Source organism: Myxocyprinus asiaticus, chromosome 33, assembly GCF_019703515.2.
Source record: "Myxocyprinus asiaticus isolate MX2 ecotype Aquarium Trade chromosome 33, UBuf_Myxa_2, whole genome shotgun sequence".
NCBI classification, from domain to species: Eukaryota; Metazoa; Chordata; class Actinopteri; order Cypriniformes; family Catostomidae; genus Myxocyprinus; species Myxocyprinus asiaticus.
Window position 1 is genome coordinate 44,182,186 of NC_059376.1, and position 23,607 is coordinate 44,205,792.

General features: G+C 39.5%; 1 protein-coding gene across 4 annotated transcripts in view; it reads left to right on the forward strand.

Moving 5' to 3' along the window:
• LOC127423842 (semaphorin-6A-like) overlaps positions 1–23,607 on the forward strand; it is a 99,653-nt gene that overhangs the window by 58,725 nt on the left and 17,321 nt on the right. The window contains exons 11-20 of one of the 4 annotated variants that reach the window (XM_051668473.1): positions 743–960; positions 1,314–1,445; positions 5,472–5,627; positions 6,326–6,499; positions 8,170–8,310; positions 8,388–8,465; positions 11,155–11,213; positions 13,115–13,135; positions 13,259–13,306; positions 19,849–20,007. In XM_051668473.1, the coding sequence (XP_051524433.1) occupies positions 743–960; positions 1,314–1,445; positions 5,472–5,627; positions 6,326–6,499; positions 8,170–8,310; positions 8,388–8,465; positions 11,155–11,213; positions 13,115–13,135; positions 13,259–13,306; positions 19,849–20,007 (1,186 nt within the window). The remainder of the gene's footprint in view (positions 1–742; positions 961–1,313; positions 1,446–5,471; positions 5,628–6,325; positions 6,500–8,169; positions 8,311–8,387; positions 8,466–11,154; positions 11,214–13,114; positions 13,136–13,258; positions 13,307–19,848; positions 20,008–23,607) is intronic. The other 3 variants (XM_051668474.1, XM_051668475.1, XM_051668476.1) reach the window with 3 other exon arrangements.

The window sequence follows — 23,607 nt, forward strand, 5'->3', positions numbered from 1 at the left end:
TGAACACGGGTCATGGCACTATTAGACATACACATTTAGAAGACTATCAGTTCTATTTTTAGTCCTAGATGAGAATAGCATGTATGGACTTTTTTAATATTAAGAGATCATTTGTAAGCTTTGAACTACTGATCAATATTAATATAAATAATGGTTCCATATTTATGGAAGAGATTAACTTGTGTCTTTATCAGATAAAAAGATATTGGTATCATCAATGAATAAGATAAGGAATGCAGTAAATTAGTAAATATAAGTAAATAAATCATTAAATCATTCACATAGATTAGAAAAAGCAGAGGCCCCACATTCAATATACTTCATTTCAGAAATAGAATTAATCCATGATGCACTCTATTTTCTATAAGTAAGGAGCTTCTGAACCATTCCAGCTCCATTTAAGTTTCCCGTAAAGTTGCAATTTCTGTAATAAAATGTTAAGATTGACCGTATCAAATGCTTTAAAAAGATCTATGAAAACACCAAAAGTTAATGACATACAGACTTTTTTAAATTAGAAGTTAGAAATCTGATTAAAATTTAAGAGCTTTTTTGGGTAACTTAAGCACACTGGTCACAATAGCAAAATAAACAGACTAACCAACTTTTAAAAGTGAGGAGAAAACACTTCCCTAGTCTGTTGGTGTTGAGGTCAAAGGGCATATGTTGACCCTTTATTAAAGCGTTTCTTGTATTTTCGAAAGCGTCGAGTGAATGTCTGTGATGTAAATGTCTTCGGCAGGTTGTGTTTCCGCGCGTGGCACGTGTGTGTAAAAATGATCGCGGCGGCTCTCAGCGCGTTTTGGAGAAGCAGTGGACGTCCTTCTTGAAGACGAGACTCAACTGCTCGATTCCCGGCGACTCACATTTCTACTTCAACATCCTGCAGGCAGTCACTGATGTCATCCACATCAATGGACGTGATGTTGTCATGGCAACCTTTTCTACGCCATATAACAGGTACTGTGTTTGGCTCTTTATCTAAATTAGAATGGCAGTGAAGCTCGACTGCCCACATACGGTTAAAACAAACTTGTTTAATGAGTGTTAAGATCTATCAGGACTGTTGGACTCTTCAACAAGGGCAAAATTCCAGTTAAATGACCGAGAATGAACTCATATTGACTGGAAGTTCGACCACACAATGACTGTCTGCTATTCGGTCTAATAATTCTTGTTCCAGTGATTTACAGTCCATAAAAATCACAATTCAGTCCTTGTATGATTCTCTTGCTCAGAGTGTCTGACTGAAGCGATCTGTTTTTCAGAATGAGGGATTCACAGTGTTGTGATCTTATGTATGTGTGTTGCAGTATTCCCGGCTCGGCGGTCTGTGCGTATGACATGACGGATATCGCAACAGCCTTCACTGGACGCTTTAAAGAGCAGAAGTCTCCTGACTCCACCTGGACACCCGTCCCAGAGGAAAAGGTGCCCAGACCGAGGTACATCTCTCGTGTTTCTGACCAAAGAATCAACTAACATGTTCAACTTACGTCTATCTCAGTAATGAATGAAGGTTGAATTGTGTTCTCGCACAGATAAACTGCATGTTGCCTCACGTTCAAGGAATAATTCACGAGAGACCGTTGAATTATTGAAGCTTAATTCACACCTGATTTGTTAATGCATTATATTTTAGATAATTCAATAGTCTGAAATGAACTGATAAGATGGATAAAATTGAAATCATCAGAAATAAAATTGGAATTATGCAATCATCTGTCACAGCACCTCAGAAAACAGTGTCTCATCATTTTCCTCATGAGCAACTTCAATCCTTCGCTATCATAGGTCATGAAGAGCTAACAAAACTTATCGAAACATCAAAAGCAACAACATGTATGTTAGATCCAATACCAACTAAGCTCTTAAAAGAGGTCCTATAATCTCAGATCCTCTTCTTAATATTATTAACTCCTCACTATCCTTAGGATATATGTCCATATGTCCCAAGAAACTTTAAAATGGCAGTTATCAAACCGCTTATTAAGAAGTCACAGCTTGATCCTGGAGAACTGGCTAATTATAGACCGATTTCAGATCTCACATTTATGTCGGCCATTTATGTCAAATATAGACTTGACTTGAATTGTTCCATTTATACCACAGATTGCAAATGAACATGTCTATATAATAATGTGTTTATCTCAAGACATTTTTCAGACTTTATTCCCTAAAATGTTCTTTTGTGCAGAACTACTTTCTAACGCCACAAATCTTGCTTAAAACAGCCCACGCCACTCTAACTGGTTCATATAGAACATGGTGGAGTAATATAGAGCTGTAATGATCAACAATCCTGGAACTACTTTACAGCCATGTATATAGAAAATTAATTAAAACACTGATTCTTGAGATAAGGCACAAAACATGTTTTACATTTTTTTATGTTTTATGATTTAATACTAAATTAATTTGAAATGGATACATTTGTAGACAAAAGTGTCAGCTAACGAACCATTTAAGGGAACAGGTTTTTATAAAAATACTCACATCTTACTGTCATTTGTGTCAACTCACTAAAAAGCATACTATTTTAATTTGATCCATCCAACAAGAGTGTAAAGAGTTGTAAAGATTTTTCCATCTTAACCGTGTGTTTTACTTTGGGGCCATTTCGGGTTTTTTTCTCAGTTGAATCTGCTGCTATAACCTAAACTAAAATGACAAAATGATCCCACAATTCTAACAGAAATGATCATAATGGGAACTTTCCAGACCACGTGTCCTACTGTTGCATCAACCATGAGCAGGAAGTGTGAAAGGGGTCCTCAGAGTTACAGCTGACGACGACATTGTCTGATTTATTCAGGCTAAAAAAACCTGACGGAGTTGACGCAAAGTGAGGACACAACTTTGATTGGCAGTTTTAATGGAAAATATCATTTAAAGTTTACATTATGTATTGTTTGATATACACTACCGGTCAAAAGTTTTGAAACACTCATTCTTTATTATAATTTTTCTTCACATTTTAGAATAATAGTAAAGTCATTAAAACTGTGGAATAACATAAATGGAACTATGGGAATTATGTTGTGACTAAACAAAATCCAAAATAAATCAAAACTGTGTTATATTTGAGCATCTTCAAAGTAGTCCCCCTTTGTCTAGAATTTGCAGACATGTACTCTTGACATTTTCTCAACCAACTTCTTGAGGTATCACCCTGGGATGCTTTATAAACAGTATTGAAGGAGTTCCCATCTATGTTGGGCACTTATTGGCTGCTTTTCTTTATTATTTAGTCCATTTCAAAAACTTTTTTTAATTTTTTATTAAATTTTAGATTTATAATGAAATAAATTAATATGGTGGCTCAATTATATTTTTGTCTACAAAACTAATTTCAAACATTTAAGCATACGCCTTCAGATCAAAAGATTTTTAAGATCATGAGAAACATTTCAGTCAAGTGTTTCAAAACGTTTGACCGGTAGTGTATCTTACAGATCCCTACCTTTCATTTAATATTTATATTTATGAATTTGTTGCATTTTTAAACACTTTGTTTGGCAGTTTAACATTGTGACCTCTTGCTGAGGACAGGTTAACTTACATGTGCTTCCAAGACTGAGCATGCATTTAAAAATATTATAATGAAATTATTTTAAAATGTAAGTAATGAATTATCTGAGTATGCACATTTCCTTTAGATTTAACTTTTCCAGTATTTTTATTATTATTATTATTATTTTCATTTTTTGCTTTTTTTTTTTTTTTTTTTTGCTTTTCTCCCTTTTTTCTCCACAATTTGGAATGCCCAATTCCCAATGTGCTCTAAGTCCTCGTGGTGGCGTAGTGACTCAATTCGGGTGGCGGAGGATGAATCTCAGTTGCGTCTGAGACCGTCAATCCGTGCATCTTATCACGTGGCTTGTTGAGCGCGTTACCGTGGAGACGTAGCGTGTGTGGAGGCTTCACGCTATTATCCACGCACAACTCACCACACGCCCCACTGAGAGCGAGAACCACATTATAGCTACCACGAGGAGGTTACCCCATGTGACTCTACCCTCCCTAGCAACCGGGCCAATTTGGTTGCTTAGGAGACCTGGCTGGAGTCACTCAGCTTGCCCTGGATTCAAACTCACGACTCCAGGTGTGGTAGTCAGCGTCAATACTCGCTGAGATACCCAGACCCCCATTAATATGAATTTCTTGATTTTGAACAAAGATGACATTTGTATGTAGGAGATATTTTTTCCCTTATCGCAAGAATCAGTGAACACCCTCGGAGGAATCTGTACGTTTAATTGACTATTTACTAGTTTTAGTAACTTCGTGTTAAAATAACTTTAAAATAATTTTAAACAAGTTATAGAAAACCTGGAAATATCTGTAAACTTTACAATTGTGGTTTCTACAGCTGGAAAAGTCATAGAAATTTACATTATAAATACATTATTATATAGATTATTATATTTCCATATACAAATGTATATTCATTATAATTAATAATTATATATTTCTAATTTTGTTCTACTTTTAGATATCTCATAGATATTGCTCTCGTGTAAATTAAAACTCGCCTGCAGACGAAGTTTTTTCAGACTTGTGAGCGAATCATTCTTTTGAGTCAGTGAATCAAAAAGGTATAAAAATTGGTCTGAACAATTCATTAACAAATTGTTCTCAATCAAAAATGTTATCCAGCAATCTTAACTGACTGGAAATTCAGTTTCACATTTTAAGGGTTAATTTGAGCATTTTTTATGCTTGTTATTGGATCACAAACTCCATGTTTTGAAAAACAGTGTTACTGTAAGGAAGATTTGTTGAGGCATGAGGTGACATGATCAAAACTGGATCTAATCTCTCAGGAGTGTTTTATAAAACACAGGTCGGCTGGCGTTATGCTGCCATATGCCCAGTCTTTGTGCAAGTATCGCCTGCACTCATTAACATATAATGATGTGTTTGTGTGAAACGAGGTCAAGTGTTAACGAGAGCGCAGTTCTGTTTCCCTCGACTCAAGCTTTAACTGAAGACAGGAAATGTGTTCATGAAGAAAAACCTTTATTTTGCATTAAAGCATTTTGTTGCCCATTCATTATTTAATTGGTGATAATACATTAATTCAATGCACATGTCATGTGATCAGTCTGATCTAGATATTTATAAACCTCGTTTAATTGAAGGCAACTTATTTCTCCTCAGGGAACCTTCATAAGAATTACTGAGGACACATTCACACTCATTATGGCATCATTTTTCAAAGTATGTGGTTATGGAGAGAATTTTCAAAACACGCCCTTCTTCCATTAATGCGTCTTTAAACAAAAACATGTGGACTGAATCACTTTATAATCATTTATAACTGGTTAAAACCATTTCCCTGTGATTCTCTTGTTCAGCGTCTCCAGTATTGAGATCAGAAATGGAGTAAAAACACAGAGCATTTTGTGCATGTTCAGACATCGTGAACAGGTCAAAGGTCATCACTGTTGTCTTCTTTGTGTCTTCAGGCCTGGAGTCTGTGCAGGAACTTCCTCTGTAGAGAAATTCAAAGTGTCCAACGAGTTTCCCGATGAAACGCTGAATTTCATCAAGATTCACCCGCTGATGGATGAGGCCGTTCCCTCCATCGCAAACCGCCCGTGGTTCCTCAAAACGATGGTTCGGTGAGTGCTCAGGTCAAAGGTCACTTTAAAACACATGAATTATGCATGGAGGTTATTGTCAGATGTCAAATGCAAATATGGATTGAGTTAGAGTGAATTGTGTGGCCGCTCTTTTTCATTGATGGAGTCATTTGCAGTTCATTCAGATGAGTCATTTTCATATGAACTCTGAACACTCTTCTGATCTGCATATTCTTCAGTCACAGCTGAATCATTCTTTTCTTTGCCCTAAAGATAGATGTTCAATTCAGGCTGTTTTCACATAATACAGATCATAATACATCTATAACGAGAAGTATATTTATTTTCTAAAGAAATTACTGTTTTGAGTTCATGTGAAAGATGCTAATTGGAGCGATTGTCTGTTTACACACTGATATGTTTGTTCATGTGGGTTTGTGTAAATTTACTGAATTATTGAAAACACATTTGCTGTAGACGTGTCTGGATGAGTTTCGCCTTCGGTTATAAAAGAAAAATGAAAAGATAATTTACTTGCCTTCCATTTCCATCTTGCCAGTTTTAATTACCCTGAAAATATATTTGCATACTGATTTGGAAATCATGCATTTGATTAACACAGAGATCTGAGCAGTAATTGGACCTGCAGTCGCCAGATAACCGTTTCTTTCTTTAGCGAGAGCTGAACATCTCTGAATCACATCAGAATATTTAATTATAACTCTCATTCTCTCTAGATACCGTCTGACTCAGATCGCAGTGGATAATGCCGCCGGTCCCTATCGTAACCACACGGTTGTTTTTCTGGGTTCGGAGCGAGGAATCGTCCTTAAGTTTCTGGCCAAGATGCGGAGTGGTTTCCTGAACAACAGTCTGTTTCTGGAGGAGCTGAACGTGTATAACCCAGAGAAGTGTGTATTCCATTAACATGCCTCTATCAGGTTACATGCGTCACGTGTGGTTAGTGAATTAAAGAGCACGAGTGGAACTTCTGCTGCTGGTTTACTGAGTGAATAATTGATGGAAGTCGTCACAAACACACTGATCAGAGCTGAAATAAAGACGGGGATTATCTGATGAGAGACGAGGTGTTTTCAGGACAGAGCTGTTGTTGTCCTGCGTCACATGACCCTCTGAGCTGCATTTGTCTTTAAAATGAATGACTTTACAGGGACAGAACAGCACAGATGAACACTACATAGAGTACATATTACAGACACACCACAGTATGTAGATCAAGTCTTCTTTTCATGAATCAATCATAACTCCTGCTGAGGTTTATTAGTCACTGGAGGTTGTGTGTTTAGGGTTAGACATTATTATTGCCGTGAACTTCAGTTCCTCACTAGATTTCTTCCTCTTCTACTTTAACATCCTAGGGAGAAAGTCTTTTTCTTTGCCTCAGTTGCCTTTGGCTTCTTCACTGCATGTATCAAGACTTTCTGTAAAACTGCTTGTTTTGTATTGTGAAAAGCACTATTTTTTTATTAATAGTAACACTCAGAATTTGTTAAAACAGCAGCAACAGCAATAATAAAATACAATATGTTCAGTAAATAGATACATTGATCAATAATTGATCATTCAATAAATAAATAGTTTATTAGTCTAATTGTACACTGTTTACATATATAGTAGCAACTTTATATAATCACAGATATGTGTTAAAGGAATATTCCGGGTTCAATACAAGTTAATCTCAATCGACAGTATTTGTGGCATAATGTTGATTACCACAGAAATTAATTTCGACTTGTTCCTCCTTTTCTTTAATAAAAGCATAATTCTGGGGTCTGGGTAACTCAGCGAGTATTGACGCTGACTATCACACATGGAGTCGTGAGTTCGAATCCCAGGGCGTGCTGAGTGACTCCAGCCAGGTCTCCTAAGCAACCAAATTTTACCCGGTTGCTAGGGGGGGTACAGTCACATGGGGTAACCTCCTCGTGGTCACTATAATGTGGTTCTCGCTCTCAGTGGGGCGCGTGGTGAGTTGTGCGTGGATGCCGCGGATAATAGCGTGAAGCCTCCATATGTGCTTCGTCTCCACGGTAACGCGCTCAACAAGCCACGTTATAAGATTCGTCCTCCGCCACCCAGATTGAGGCCTCCGCGTCTGAGCTGCCTCCACGTCTGAGACCATCAACCCGCGTATCTTATCACGTGGCTTGTTGAGCGCATTGCCACGGAGACATAGCGTGTGTGGAGGCTTCACGCCATCCACCGCGGCATCCACGCTCAACTCACCATGCGCCCCACCGAGAACGAACCACATTATAGCGACCACGAGGAGGTTACCCCATGTTACTCTACCCTCCTTAGCAACTGGGCCAATTTGGTTGCTAAGGAGACCTGGCTGGAGTCACTCAGCACACCCTGGATTCAAACTAGCCCCCTGATTTGTGCTATTTTAATGAAAAGGAGCGATGAGTCGAAATACATTTTTGTGGTAATCAACTTTATGCCACAAATGCTGTCGATTGAGTGAAGTCATGTGTTTGACATTCATGTTGCTCAGTGTGTGATAATAGATGCGAGAGCTTATAGACATGTATGTAAACGTGTTGTGTGATGTGTGCAGGTGCAGTATTGACGGCATGGAGGACAAACGTATCATCAGTATGCAGATTGACAGTCGGAGTCACTCGCTGTTCGTGGCGTTCACGTCATGCGTTGTCAAAGTTCCGCTGTCACGCTGCGAACGGCACGCAAAGTGTAAAAAGTGCGTCAACATTTCTCTGACTTTCATCAGAAAATAGCACACTCCTTTTATGAACTCTTCACGTGTGTCTCTCTCAGGTCCTGTATTGCCTCCAGAGATCCATACTGCGGTTGGGTGTCAGAAGGAACGTGTAAAGAGATCTCAGCCGACTCAAAGTACGTGACGTGATTCTCAGTGCTACTGTTACAGTTCACACGAGCCACAAGATGATGTCAGTGTACCCAGCATGCTTTGTGTTTGTGGTTTCTCGTGTGGAAAGAGAGTTTGACCTCAGAACGGGGTGGGAGACTGAAGGATTCATAACTCATCGGGTAATTTACATACCGTGGTGACTTACAAAAAGCCTCTGGAGTTTCTAATGCGAAGAAGGAGCTCATCATCGGGGAACTGTTGTGATGTTAAATGCAAGAGCTATAGAAACCATTAGAACTCAAGAGGACGTGCCCCTCACTTTGAGAAATGCACACCTCCTTTTGGGAAATAATCCTGCTATTTTTGGTTTTCTTTTGCTTGGTGGAAGTTATCGCTGGCCACATAAAATGATGACAATCGCATACAGAAAACTGATATATGGTTATATACTGGATGAACATAAAAAAAGATATTTGGTAACAGTTTCTACGAAGTCCATATTTATAAAGCATTGTAAAGGCATTATAAATGCATTATAATACATTTGGAATGTCTCATAAGACACATTATAATATGTTATAACTTCTCATAAATATTGTAATTAGAATTATAATACAATATGATACTTACCTATTCATAGTTATACCTTGGAATAAAATGCATTATAACATGACTAACTGCTGAAGTTATTATGTCTTGTACATATTTGTGATATACTGTATACTGTACATTAGGTATGCTTTAAATAAAATGACAAAATCTTGTCATCCATAAGATATTTTTAAGCAGTTATAAGACATTTCAAGTCAAGCTTATAAAATACTTATAATATTTTCATATATTTGCATTATTTATTATATATTTTCATGAGGCCTGTTTCACTTTAATTACACCCTGTGCAAAATTACACTGGAAATGTCTTAATGTCTTAAAATTTGTGTTCTGTGCATTTTTATATAACTTCTACTTCTAATGTATTGTAAGTTAGAAGTTTAAAAGACATTGCTTTTGTAACTTTAGCAGGCCAAGACCACTTATAATGGTGTATGTACAGATATATACAGTATATATACATTATGCATATACTGTGTGTGTGTGTATATATATATATATGAATATATATATACCCTAACCCTAAGTTGATTGTGTTCTAATGCATTATTCTCTTTAAGCAATAACTATGAAAATGCTAAAGTACTATAATGTACTATAACTGTAATTAAAATTATTTATGAGAAGTTGTAACATTATACAGTTTATTACGAGACATTATGAATGTGTTATAATGCATTATAAATGTGGGCTTCATAGAAAGTGTCACCTTATAGTTCTTATATTTGAGCAAACATGTAGACATTGAAGTTCCACTAGTATTTGAGAAAATAGATGTTTCATATATGAAAAAGGCCAATTTTGTTGTATTTTGATATAAATGTTGCATATATGTGACTGTTATATATCAGTGAAAACCACATACGAGCATATATTTCATATGTGTTTTACATATATTGCTATATATCACATTCGTTTATGGGTTAAGCAGTAATCCAGAGTGAGCGCTCACTTACCTGCCTTCATTAAATCGGTTCGAACTCTTGGGCGAATGTTACATCACCTAATTAATATTCAGAGTTGATCTGACGATGTTTGTAACGTGTTCTGATTGTCTCTGTGCTGCTGGTCAGACGTGATCTGTGTAAAAGCATCAATATGTTTTTCTATCATGTTTTCGTTTGAAAGATTTTGACGGTCTGATTAAGTTTTCCACTTTGTAAACGGAGCGTTCAGAGTTCACGTCGGATCACTCGTGCTCTGCAGTATTTCTAAAGTGACTTACTGAAGGATTATGGGATATGATCTGTGTTGTTTGTGGCCGCAATTGAAAGGCTTTTGAGTCCTGGCATTTCATAAAGAGCTTTTCTATTAAATGGGCCCAAGAGAGAAAGTGCTGTCTCACACATCTGTCTCAGTCTCATATTTCTGTCTCTCTCTCTCTCTCTCTCTGAATCTATCAGTGGTGGTCGCTGCAGTGTTGTTGTGTTGGGGACGCTGGTGTCTCTACCAGACATTTAACTAGCTTAACCAGTAGTATGGACCAGAAACTTGCTGGGCGAGCTGTTTCATCAACATCATGACTCGATTAGTGACTTCTGAGGGGCCATTTGTGTTGTTGCCTATGTAGACAGCACCTGTGGGATGTTTCAGAAAGATACTGCGTGTTTGTTATATGTTGAATAAGTGTTCAGATATGTTTCATGCAGTCGTGATATATTGCCTTCATGTGCAGTGTTCGTGAAGAAATTGGATTCAATCTCGATGAACACTTTCATGTCTGTTGAAAGTCCCGCTGAGAGTCTATAAGATGTGACTGTAATCTCTCAATCTCTCTCTCTCGCTGACGTGTTTCAGTGATTGAATAACCGGTTCATCTTCACATTCAGCACTGAATTATAACCGGACGCTTTAAGTTTACAGGAGACATTGTGTTCTCTGGTTTATTGTTTTAGTCATCACATTTCAGAAATCAGTTGTAACCTGTGTGTTCATTCTGACCTCTGACCTTTGAATGATGCTTGTGTTCAAACATTTATTATTTAAAATTGTACTTGAGATTGAAATCATTGAGTGTAAAATCAATGCCTTGAAGTCAGTCCTCTCACTGTGTGTGTGTGTGTGTGTGTGTGTGTGTGTGTGTGTGTGTGTGTTGTGCAGATGGTCTTTCGAGCAGGACGTGGAACAGGGCAACACAGATGGACTGGGTGACTGCCAAAGTAAGCAGAACCAGTTTACTGAGATCTGGACACACTGGGACCTTCACATACACAGCTGCACACACACACACAAACTATTATATAAAGATAATTATAATGACTACAGACTAACACAAACCCTAAAAGGAAACTTAAGAAAATATAGTTTACTTTATAAAACATCAAAAGGGAGGTTTTTGTCAGATTAAGGACAAATAAAAATAAATAAAAATAAAAAAAACGTACAAATATCGAGTTCTGGCAAACCCCTGTGGCAAACTCTTCATTGAGTGCGTTTACATGCACGTTCTTACACCGAATATCTCTAATAAGCTGTTCATGTAAATGCATTAAACGGTGTTCCTTTATCGGTGTAAGCAGGGTGCAAATTACGGGGGTGGGGGGGGAGTTGTACTCATAAAATGAAGCTTTAATTGTAAAAATGTACATTTCTATAGCTCTGCTTGATTGTAAGTTGGGCCATACTATTGACATTGCCTGAGCGATTCAAGTGAATGCACGGGAAAAAAACGCTCGTTCAAGGACACACATTCATCAGTTCATTTTTATTAAATGTATCGGTAACTTGTTACAGTAAGGGTGTGTGTATACATTAACATTACACAATTAACATGAAAAATTAACAATATTTTAACATCATTTTCCAGTCAAGATATATGTCAATTTCTACATACACTAATACAGTTTAACATAAAAAAATGTGTAATGTAACATAATTATGAACTAACAAATGAACAATATTGTATGTATAAATTAACATAAACCAAAAAGTTGAACAAATGTGTGAAAAAATATTCATTGTTATTTCTTGAAACCTAATTTGGAATGTAATACATGTTGCATGTGCAAGTGTTAATGTAAATAACCTTAACGTAAAGTGTAATAACACCCCCCTCTTCTCTGACCCCCCTGAATTACCTTGATTTTGCTTTGTATGTAAACACCTTCACCACATTCTTACTGGCTTATACTCAACTGCTGTGTGCATGGGAGGAGAATAACTCCATTATTTCAACTCTCATGTAAACGTGGATTTGCTTTCAGGGTTTTATTTTTAAATAAGATGATTTTTTGGGGGCCTGGGTCGCTCAGTGGTAAAGACGCTGGCTATCACCCCTGGAGTTCGCTAGTTCATGAGTTCGAATCCCAGGGCGTGCTGAGTGACTCCAGCCAGGTCTCCTAAGCAACCAAAGTGGCCCGGTTGCTAGGGAGGGTAGAGTCACATGGGGTAACCTCCTCGTGGTCGCTATAATTCTCGCTCTCGGTGGGGTGCGTGTGGTGAGTTGTGCGTGGATGCCGCGGAGAATAGCGTGAAGCCTCCACACACGCTATGTCTCCGTGACAACGCGCTCAACAAGTCACGTGATAAGATGCGCAGATTGACGGTCTCAGACGCGGAGGCAACTGGGATTCATCCTCCACCACCCGGATTGAGGCGAGTCACTACACCACCACGAGGACTTAGAGCGCATTGGGAATTGGGCATTCCAAATTGGGGAGATAAAAATAAATAAATATAAGCTGATATATAGTAATCAGTGTTTTGGTGTGCATGTAAACGGGCTCATTGTTGCTGCAGGTTCACCACTGCCGGTAAAGAGCTGCAAACTTCTGCAATATTTTGTGGCAAATGTGTGCAAGCTCCTATGCATGTGAAATTAATAGGTGGCAAATTTGCCAAAACTCTTGATTTTGAACAAACACATTTGTACATTCATTGAAACAAACCACCCCATAAACACATTTACTTGAGTGTTTTGAGTGTAAATCAAAATCTTATTGCCACATTTATAAATGAGCTGTTGCTGCTTTTAAAATGGATGAATTCAGTCACTAAATGATTTGTGTGAGAGACTGAATCACATTTCAACCAATTAACACATTTTTTCATTTTCGTTTAGATTCCTTTGTGGCGCTCAACGGTGAGTAAAAACATATCTAATATTTAATTTTCTCACTTCATCTTTCTCTCATTTTCACCTTCATGATCTGTCAATGAACGATTCATTTCTGTGATTCATTTCTTTGATTGGTTTGTCTTGTAGACCGTCAGTCCAGTCATCAGGCCAATATTACCCACAATGCTCCACATGGTCAGTTTCATATATGTGTCAGTGTTTTTGTAGATTTAGATCACATCCACACTAAAGCGTTACTGCCTCTTCAGGATGAATCGCTGTTGTTGTATTCCTAATTTGTAAGTCGCTTTGTATAAAAGAGTTTGCTAAATGAATAAATGTATATGTTTGAAAACTCTATTTTCAATATTCTAACGTCATCGTTTTCCAAAGTATGCAGTAATGGAGTGTTTTCAGTGAAGGAAAACAGTGTTCCATTCTGGATGAGGCATAAATGTAGCAAAACTGATGCGTTTTCAACCACAAATGTTTTAGTGTGGATGTGGCCTTAGTTTCTGCTTCAGCGTCCCGCTCGATTCTGACCCATCATCTGCTAACAGAGCAATGCATTGTGGGTCAGAATCAGTCATGTGTAAATGATGGAGTGTGTTTACAGAGAATAAACACTCACATCCTCCCAAGACCAGCAGAAATTATTCATGAAATACAATCACACTCACATGCGGTATGATTGACATGATTCCCGTGACAGCAGCAGGAATATTCAGCTCTTCTGATTGGCTGAAGGAGCGTTTGTGACCTACATATTTCATCTGATTATCAGTGATATATTCACATCAAAAGCAGGCTGGTCAAAAACAGCTTAAACCGGGGCCTGGGTAGCTCAGTGGTAAAATACGCTGGCTATCACCCCTGGAGTTCGCTAGTTCGCTAGTTCGAATCCAGGGCGTGCTGAGTGACTCCAGCCAGGTCTCCTTAGCAACCAAATTGGCCCGGTTGCTAGAGAGGGTAGAGTCACATGGGGTAACCTCCTCGTGGTCGCTATAATGTGGTTTGTTCTCTGTGGGGCGCATGGTGAATTGAGCGTGTTTGCCGCGGTGGATGGCGTGAAGCCTCCACATGCGCTATGTCTCCATGGCAACGCGCTCAACAAGCCACATGATAAGATGCGCAGGTTGACTGTCTCAGACGTGGAGGCAACTGGGATTTGTCCTCTGCCACCACTTAGAGCGCATTGGGAATTGGGCATTCCAAATTGGGTGAAAAAGGGGAAAAATCCCCCCCCCAAAAAAACAGCTTAAACCAGCTGAAGGTGGTTTGCTGGTTTTAACTGGTTTAGTGGGTCACCCAGCCTGACCAGTTCACAAAAAACAGTTCCCAAACCCCCCTAAACCATCAAAACAGACCAGATGAACCCGTTTGGCCCGGGGACCAGATAACCATCTGAGACTGGTTTAAGCTTCCTCTTGAGCTTCACTAGTTTCCAGTGCTGTTTTCCCTCCAATTTATTCTGCTCATATGAATGTATTTTATGTCTTTATTGTGATGTCATCAGTGTTAGTTAAATCAACAGATATATCTTTATGATGAGATTTCATCATTTTCTCTCAGTTTCTTTTATAAACAGTTTCTGTTTATAACTGATTTTGAACAGATCTTCCTCCAGCTGTGTTTGTTTGACTAGTTAAAGGTCGTTTAGAGATGATTTTTCTCTGAGTTTGCTCTCTGTGGCTCTTTCCTCTGGCACTGTAAATTATAATATAACGCTGTCACACTAATCTCACTGCTCACGGCACTTTCTTAAATAAATCATTTTAATGACTTCAGCTCACAGCCTCTGAGATCGTCGTGTGCGACCGACCGACTCTAAACAACCAGCACACACAGGAGAGAAGAGAATTTAACTGTTGATTAAGATACGAGCTGTTAATTACACGAAGAGTTTGTCTTTATGGTGAACTACTATACTGTATGATTTCAGAGTGTATTTGTGCAGTTGTTGGTCTGTGTGTTGTGTTGTGATGATACTGACAGAATTAAATAGCACTTCACAACAGTGATTTTGATTTGTTTCGCCCTGTTATTAATCACTGCGACCACTAGTTAAATTTCACATTTCACACAGCATTTTTCTTCACTGGTGCATGTTGTTAAGTGCCACGGTTACTATTGCTTATAGTGATTTGTACAAACCTCTTACAAAAATATAGGCAGATTTATACTTCTGCAGTTTGCATTTATAGTTCTGTGTCGGTGTCGTTCTGCGAGTACACAGCAAGCAAAAGCACTAGTGTATTGAGAGAATCCCTTCGTTTATACATTTCACAAATAAAGAAAGCACTGTAATTTGTGGATTCAAAAGTGTTTATTAGATCACTGCAGCACTAAAAACAAGTTTAAAGTTTGCGAACATGTTGTGATTGAGGTCCTTATTATTTATTATACTGTATAAATAAATCAGGCAGTTGCTTAAATAACAAGAAATAAATCTTTTGGCATAATTTGACGTGCCGTGCTGAGAAAATAAAAATCATCAAAATGTTAATAACTACTCTCTTGACCAATACAAAACGGGTGTCATTTTAAAGCTTAGAAGCTGCACTTTACTGTACATTGCATATAGGTGAAATGACCAACTCTTAGCAAGTACTTATCAAATCAATCAAATCAAATCACTTTATTGTCACACAGCCATATACACAAGTGCAATGGTGTGTGAAATTCTTGGGTGCAGTTCCGATCAACATAGCAGTCGTGACAGTGATGAGACATACGCCAATCTACAATAAACATCAAATTAACACAACACAATTTAAACATCTGTTATACATAATTAAACTCGACTTAAAACATCAAATTAACACAACACAATTTAAACATCTGTTATACATAATTACACAACTTAAAACATCAAATTAACACAACACAATTTAAACATCTGTTATACACAATTACACTCAACAATATACAATAATAACATACATTGCACAGTATACAATATGCTGTTTTTGTTTTTTGTTTTTTTTTGTTTTTTACTATATAGATACTATATAGATACACATTATTCAATAAAAATTAAAATATATATGAAAAAAGTATATATATAGAATGTACAGTATTGTACTGTATTGACATTCAGGCTGTCGGTTGATAGTCAGTTGTTAAGAGAGACATAATATAATGACAGTAATATAATTTATGACAGTCCGGTGTGACATAAAAGAGTAATAAAGTGCAGGGATGATGTATTTTGATCGTGGGAGATCAAGAGTTCAGAAGTCTGATTGCTTGGGGGAAGAAGCTATCATGGAGTCGGCTGGTGCGGGTCCTGATGCTGCGATACCGCCTACCTGATGGTAGCAGTGAGAACAGCCCATGGCCCGGGTGGCTGGAGTCTCTGATGGTCCTCCGAGCTTTTTTCACACACCGCCTTGTATATATTTCCTGGAGGGAGGGAAGCTCACCTCCGATGATGTGTTTGGCAGTTCGCACCACCCTTTGCAGTGCTTTGCGGTTGTGGGCGGTGCTATTGCCGTACCAGGCGGAGATACAGCCAGTCAGGATGCTCTCCACAGTGCAGGTGTAGAACCGTGTGAGGATGTGGCGGTTCATTCCAAACTTCCTCAGCCGTCTCAGGAAGAAAAGGCGCTGATGAGCCTTCTTCACAACGACTTCAGTGTGGACGGACCATGTGAGTTCCTCAGTGATGTGGACACCCAGGAACTTGAAGCTGCTGACTCTCTCCACTGGTGCCCCATTGATGGTGATGGGACTGTGTTCTCTGTCTTTTCTTCTGAAGTCCACCACAAGCTCCTTTGTCTTACTGACGTTGAGGGAGAGGTTGTGCTCCTGACACCAGTGTGTCAGAGTGTGCACCTCCTCTCTGTAGGCTGTTTCATCATTGTCAGTGATCAGACCTACCACCGTCGTGTCATCAGCAAACTTAATGATGGCATTGGAGCTATGTGTTGCCACACAGTCATGTGTGTACAAGGAATACAGTAGTGGGCTGAGAACACAGCCCTGTGGGGCTCCAGTGTTGAGGGTCAGTGATGAGGAGATGTTGCTGCCTATTCTAACCACCTGGCGTCTGCTTGACAGGAAGTCCAGGATCCAGCTGCACAGCGAGCTGTTTAAGCCCAGAGCCCGGAGTTTCTCATCTAGCTTGGAGGGCACTATGGTGTTGAATGCTGAGCTGTAGTCTACAAACAACATTCTCACATAAGTGTTCCTTTTTTCCAGGTGGGAGAGAGCAGTGTGTATTGTAGATGCAATGGCATCATCAGTGGAGCGGTTGTTGCGGTAAGCAAACTACAGCGGGTCAAGATTGAGTGGTAATACAGAGCAGATGTAATCTCTGATTAGTCTCTCAAAACATTTGCTGATGATGGGGGTCAGAGCAACAGGACGCCAGTCATTTAAACAAGTTATTTTTGATTGTTTTGGAACAGGCACAATGGTGGATGTTTTAAAGCATGTGGGGACTACAGACAAAGAGAGGGAAAGGTTGAAAATGTCCGTAAAAACACCAGCCAGCTGGTTCGTGCACGCTCTGATGACGCGGCCCGGAATGCCGTCTGGACCCGCGGCTTTGCGGATATTCACCCGTCGGAATGATCGGGTTACATCCGCTACAGAGACGGAGAGTGAACTAACCTCTGTAGCTTCGGCCGTGAGAGCTCTCTCCGCGAGGGCGGTGTTATTTCCCTCGAAACGAGCATAAAAAGTATTTAGCTCATCCGGTAGAGAGGCAGCGGTGTTCATGGCGGAGTTTTTATTCCCTTTAAAGTCCGTGATGATGTTAATTCCCTGCCACATGCTTCTAGAGTTGGTGGTGTTAAACTGTCCTTCAATCTTGCTCCTGTACTGGCGTTTTGCTGTTTTGATAGTTTTTCGGAGGGCATAACTGGCTTGTTTATGCTCCTCCGCGTTCCCGGAATTAAAAGCGGAGGTCCGCACATTAAGTGCTGCGCGAACATCGCTGTTGATCCACGGCTTCTGATTCGGATAGATTCGCACAGTTCTGGTCGGAATCACTTCCTCTACACACGTTCTGATGAAGCACATTACGCTATCAGCGTAAAGCTCGATGTCGTCATCAGAGGCGGACCGGAACATCTCCCAGTCCGTGTGATCAAAACAGTCTTGTAGCGTAGAGTCTGATTGGTCCGACCAGCACTGGATCGTTCTGAGGGTGGGTGCATCCTGTTTCAGTTTCTGCCTGTAAGCGGGCAGAAGCAGAATGGAAGAGTGGTCCGATTTGCCAAATGGTGGGCGGGGGAGGGATTTGTAGCCATCCCGGAACGGAGAGTAGCAATGGTCCAAAACCCGGTCCCCTCGTGTGTTGAAACTAATGTGCTGGTGATATTTTGGTGCGACTGATTTTAAACTGGCTTTATTAAAGTCCCCGGTCACAATGAACGCGGCCTCAGGGTGCGCGGTTTCCTGCTCACTTATACTCCCATACAGTTCCTTGAGTGCCCGGTCTGTGTCGGCTTGTGGGGGGATGTACACAGCAGTGATAATGACCGCTGTGAATTCCCTCGGTAGCCAGAATGGTCGACACAGAAGCATAAGAAATTCCAGATCAGGAGAACAGAAAGACTTGATAGAATGTATGTTCCTCTGATCACACCAGGATTTGTTGATCATAAAACATACACCACCTCCTCTAGTTTTACCTGAGAGGTCTTTCGCTCTGTCCGCTCGGAGCATGGAGAACCCCGCGGGTTCAATGGCTGAGTCTGGAATCTCCGCAGACATCCAAGTTTCCGTAAGGCAGATAACGCAGCAGTCCCTCGTCTCTCGTTGGAAAGAGATCCGCGCTTTCAGCTCGCAGAGCTTGTTATCCAGAGACTGAACATTTGCCAGTAGAATAGTGGGTAGCGGGGGTCGATTTGCGCGGCGTCTTACTCTGATGAGAACGCCGGCTCTGTTTCCCCTTTTCCTCCTGCGTTTCCGCGGCCGTGCTGCCCAGACAAAGGGCTCCGCTTGCGTGTTTGTAAACAGCGGGTCGGCATTGAGGAATGTGAAGTCCGGTTTACGGTGTGAGATCTGCAACTTAATTTGCAGATAAAAAAAAGTGTTCTGTTTTGAGAATTTAAGAAATATGGTTATTCACTGTAAACCATACTGATAAACACACGGTCAAAACAACATACAGATTAGAAAGATCACAAGCAGAATACAACATAAGTTGTGTCAATCACGTACCAAATATATATATATATCGAGTAAACGCTTTGAAAGAGTTTATAAGTTGTAAACATGTGGCTTTTTGTTGCATTTTTGCTTGTAACTTCAAGAAACAAACACAGAATATAAAAACAGCTGATGCTCCTGATTAAAACGAGCCCAAATACAATGTGATATGATGCTTAGAGCTTCAAATAATCTTGGTGAAAATACGAAGCTACCTCAGATATCTTTTTAAATCACCTGGTCTCTGGTTATAAAGTGGACCAATCACAACTGTCATGGTTTGTGTAGTTGCGACTGTTGGCACGACTGTGTAGTTACATTTTGTACGGCAGGCGATGGCGTAGGTTCAAAGTATAAATCAGTCTTGAATACTAAATGAGTATTAATCATGTGTGTTCTTGAGGAGAAGTGTATTGTTACTTTACTAACAGATCACACTTACCATTTTAAACTGAAAAACCCCCACAGACTTACACTGAAGGAGGGACTCATGAGCAGAAGATCACAGAGACTTGAGGGTGCAAGTGTGTTGTGGTGTGTGAGTCAGTGATGTGTGTGTGTGTGTTGTGCTCCAGCAGGACGTGGTTCGTCCACTCTCCTCACTACAGTCCCGCCCACCTCGGGGGGTCTGCTGGGTCGCGGCCGTATGGTGAAGTCGATGGATCCTCCGCTGCCCATCGATAAGAGGGACCCATATATCGCAGTGCCGTCTTTAACACAGCAGGAGAACGCTGGTAAGCCTTGGAACGATGGAGATGTTTCTCCTGTGGGAGTGAAATACAGTGCACTGCCTCCAGCAGACACGCGTGAACGCTTAGTAAACACAAACTAAACACCTCTAGAGAGAGACATTTATCAGATAAATAAGCGCCCAGAGAAGCAGAACATTCTCAGACTGTAACAATGTCTCATTTCTGCTGACGATTGACTTTCTCTTCATCACATGACCCTTGACTCTTGAATGCAAGAGCGCTGTTCCAAACACAACTGAGCTGCCTACATAGACAACATTTTAAAGGAGCTTCCTCGTAACTCACATCAACGCTACCAAATGAATGGAGCTTTTTATGGAGTGAAGCGTCAGCACTGCCCTTTAAACAATTTCAACTCTGAGGCCGTTGCCTTTTAAAGCATCAGCCAATAATTACTGGGTAATTTGCTTATATGCTAATTCTGTCTTTCTATCGGCAAGTCCAACTTTACACCCAAAGTGATTTTCGCACACGCTTTTACCTCACTAATGATGTCTTTTAAAGTTCAAAGCAACAAGAAATATGAAAAACTGTTCAGCTTCAAGAAGAGACATTGAATGCCTCATTTTTATTCATAAATATTCAGCTTAGTGTCTGAGCATCCAGAGATCTCATAACTCAAACTAAATTTAAATTCACCACTATGGCCTCAAAGTAGACCTTGAATTACTTTCTGCCAGAACTTTTTTCTCTACATGTTTTCAGTGTTTAATGTGCACATCTCACTCTCTTGCCTGGTAAAATCGCCCCTCTGTGACACTTGTCATGCAACGTTTGTCATGTGGAGGGCAAAGCAATGCTTGACGCTGGCGTTGAACGGAGCGTTGATGCCCAACGCAAGTCATGTGATTTTTTATTTATTTGACAATAAAAAGTTAAATGAATCACAACTCAAATTGTCAAGGATAACACAATAAAGTTAAAAACGTATTTCCATTGCGGTCCTTGATATTACATATATAGATGACAATCCTGGCGGCAGGTACACTGGCAGTGATAGTACTTCACATACAATGTCCACACGTTCAATACAATATCACAATTATACATATACTCATTATTAAAAAATGTGGATGCTGCGAGTGAAGACGATGACTGTCACACCTGGAGTCGTGAATTGAAATCCAGGGCGTGCTGAGTGACTCCAGCCAGGTCTCCTTAGCAACCAAATTGGCCCGGTTGCTAGGGAGGGTAGAGTCACATGGGGTAACCTCCTCGTGGTCGCTATAATGTGGTTCTCGCTCTCAGTGGTGCGTGTGGTGAGTTGTGTGTGGATGTCGCAGAGAATAGCGTGAAGCCTCCACACGCGCTACGTCTCCACGGTAACACACTCAACAAGCCATGTGATAAGATGTGTGGATTGACGGTCTCAGACGTGGAGGCAACTGAGATTAATCCTCCGCCACCCGGATTGAGGCGAGTCACTACGCCACCACGAGGACTTAGAGCGCATTGAGAATTGGGCATTCCAAATTGGGGAGAAAAATCAAAAAATCAATAAAAATAAATACAATTTGGACGCTGCTTAAGGCAACAGTAGGCAGTAAAATGATGAAACCCTATTTTTGCAATAAAGCAATCCCAGAATGCATTCCAATGAGATGATTTAAAGGTGTCATCCAAGATGATTGTTGATTATGAATAGAATTATCAGTATACAGAACTGCAAAGTATAAAGAAAAATAGCTGTCTAATTAAATATGCACCATTTCACCAAATACTTCTGTGTGTTTTTGTGCCTATTAGATCAGTGCTTCTCAATTGGTTTTGCATCAGTATTCAGATTGTAGTGGCGACCCAAAAAAATCATTTATTGCACAAAAGCAAAATAAATGTCCTTAAAAAAAACATATTTCCATGAATGGCACAGGCCCAAGAATATGCATAATTATTAACATGACTGACAATCTTGGTTTGTAAATGTGAATATTGAATTGAACTTTAAAATTGTGAATTTCGTTGGTTTCGTGCTCTCGGCAGCCAATAATTCACCACACAAAACACATTCTGGTCTACACAAACTATTTTTATCCTGGCTGCAAGTGAATTCTTATTCATTGTAATCTTGCATAGTTTTGTTCATGGTTTTCAAGGATGACACGCAACCTGTCCATGCTGACATCCGTCTAATTTGACGAATTTGTGACAAATTTCTGTAGAGTTTGATTGGACACACAAACTCTGACATCAACAACAAAAATATAGGCGTTGTCTCCCTTTTAAAAGTTAGCCTGTTTTGCTATCCTATGTGTATGTTATATCTGGTAAATTGCATTTTATTATTTGCATTCAGCATGATTTTTTGCCACTGTCATTATCAGAACAGACCTGTGATCAGTTAAGAATCACTTCATTGGAGTATTCAGTAATTAGCTTAGCAACATGCTAACTTCAAACTCTATTAGAATTAACTGTGAGCGCTCTACTGAGTGTTTCCTGTGACCGATATCAGTCGTTCCACTGGTGTTAGGATGTTGACTGCAGCTCAGTACAGTTTGGAACAGATCTAAAATCAAACACGTGTGTGTTTAATAATGATCCAGTAAGTGCTGCTTACAGCTCGAGCCGGTGAATGACAACACAATTATTAGAGCATTTACCTGATCAATACAATGATGTCGTATCCATTACAGCAGCGCTGGGCATTTCATTAACATTGATTATCAATAATGAAGTGCTTTAACCTGTCAATCACATGATGACACATCTGAAACAAAACCTCCTCAAATCTCTCCAAACACATACATGAAGACACATGTTGTGCTGGTCACTGGAGGCAGTTCACGTGTCAAAAACACACAATGGTGGCAGATAAACTCATCGCTGCTGATATTTGTGCCTGTGTTACTGTAATAAATCTGATCAGCTTCTTATCAAATGCCTTTATTATTTTGAAGAATCAGTTTTCTTTAATATTAGTTGCTTTCAGTTATGATTGAGTTTTATTTATAAACGTGAGCTGTATATTATTGGCATGTTTGTGTGTTGACGCATGGCTTTATATTTGCTGCTTTGCTTTTAAAGACTTCTGTGGCAAATGCTCTCTCTCTCTCTCTCGCTCTCTCTCTCTCTCTCACGGCCAGATATTTCCTTTCTGCTTTACATATAAACAGCACTCTCATGCATATTCATTATTCAGACCCCTCCCCCTGACCACACCCCCTCCCTCCTGTTGGTGTGTTAACAGTTTGACGTGTCTAATGTGCTCTGAAAAATGACGAACAGATTGTGAAGAGACTGTTAGTACTGTAACATCCATATTCTTATTTATAAAACAGATATTTCTGGTCCTGGATGCTGATTGGTCAATACAAAGTTCCAGTCGTGTTAAAACACAATCTATTTACAGTTATGATGTGAAACAGCTTATAATCACTGCACACATAACACACACACACAGAACTTATATTAACTGCAGTTTACGTGTCACACACTAGATCTACTACACTTTATTAAATATGTGTCATTCATATTTATGTAATAAACATTTAAGCAATAAGGTATTAGAGGTTGTGTTATTTTGTGAATATACAGCCTGATCTCACTATTATTTGTAGCTATTCATGCACAACATTTAAAAAC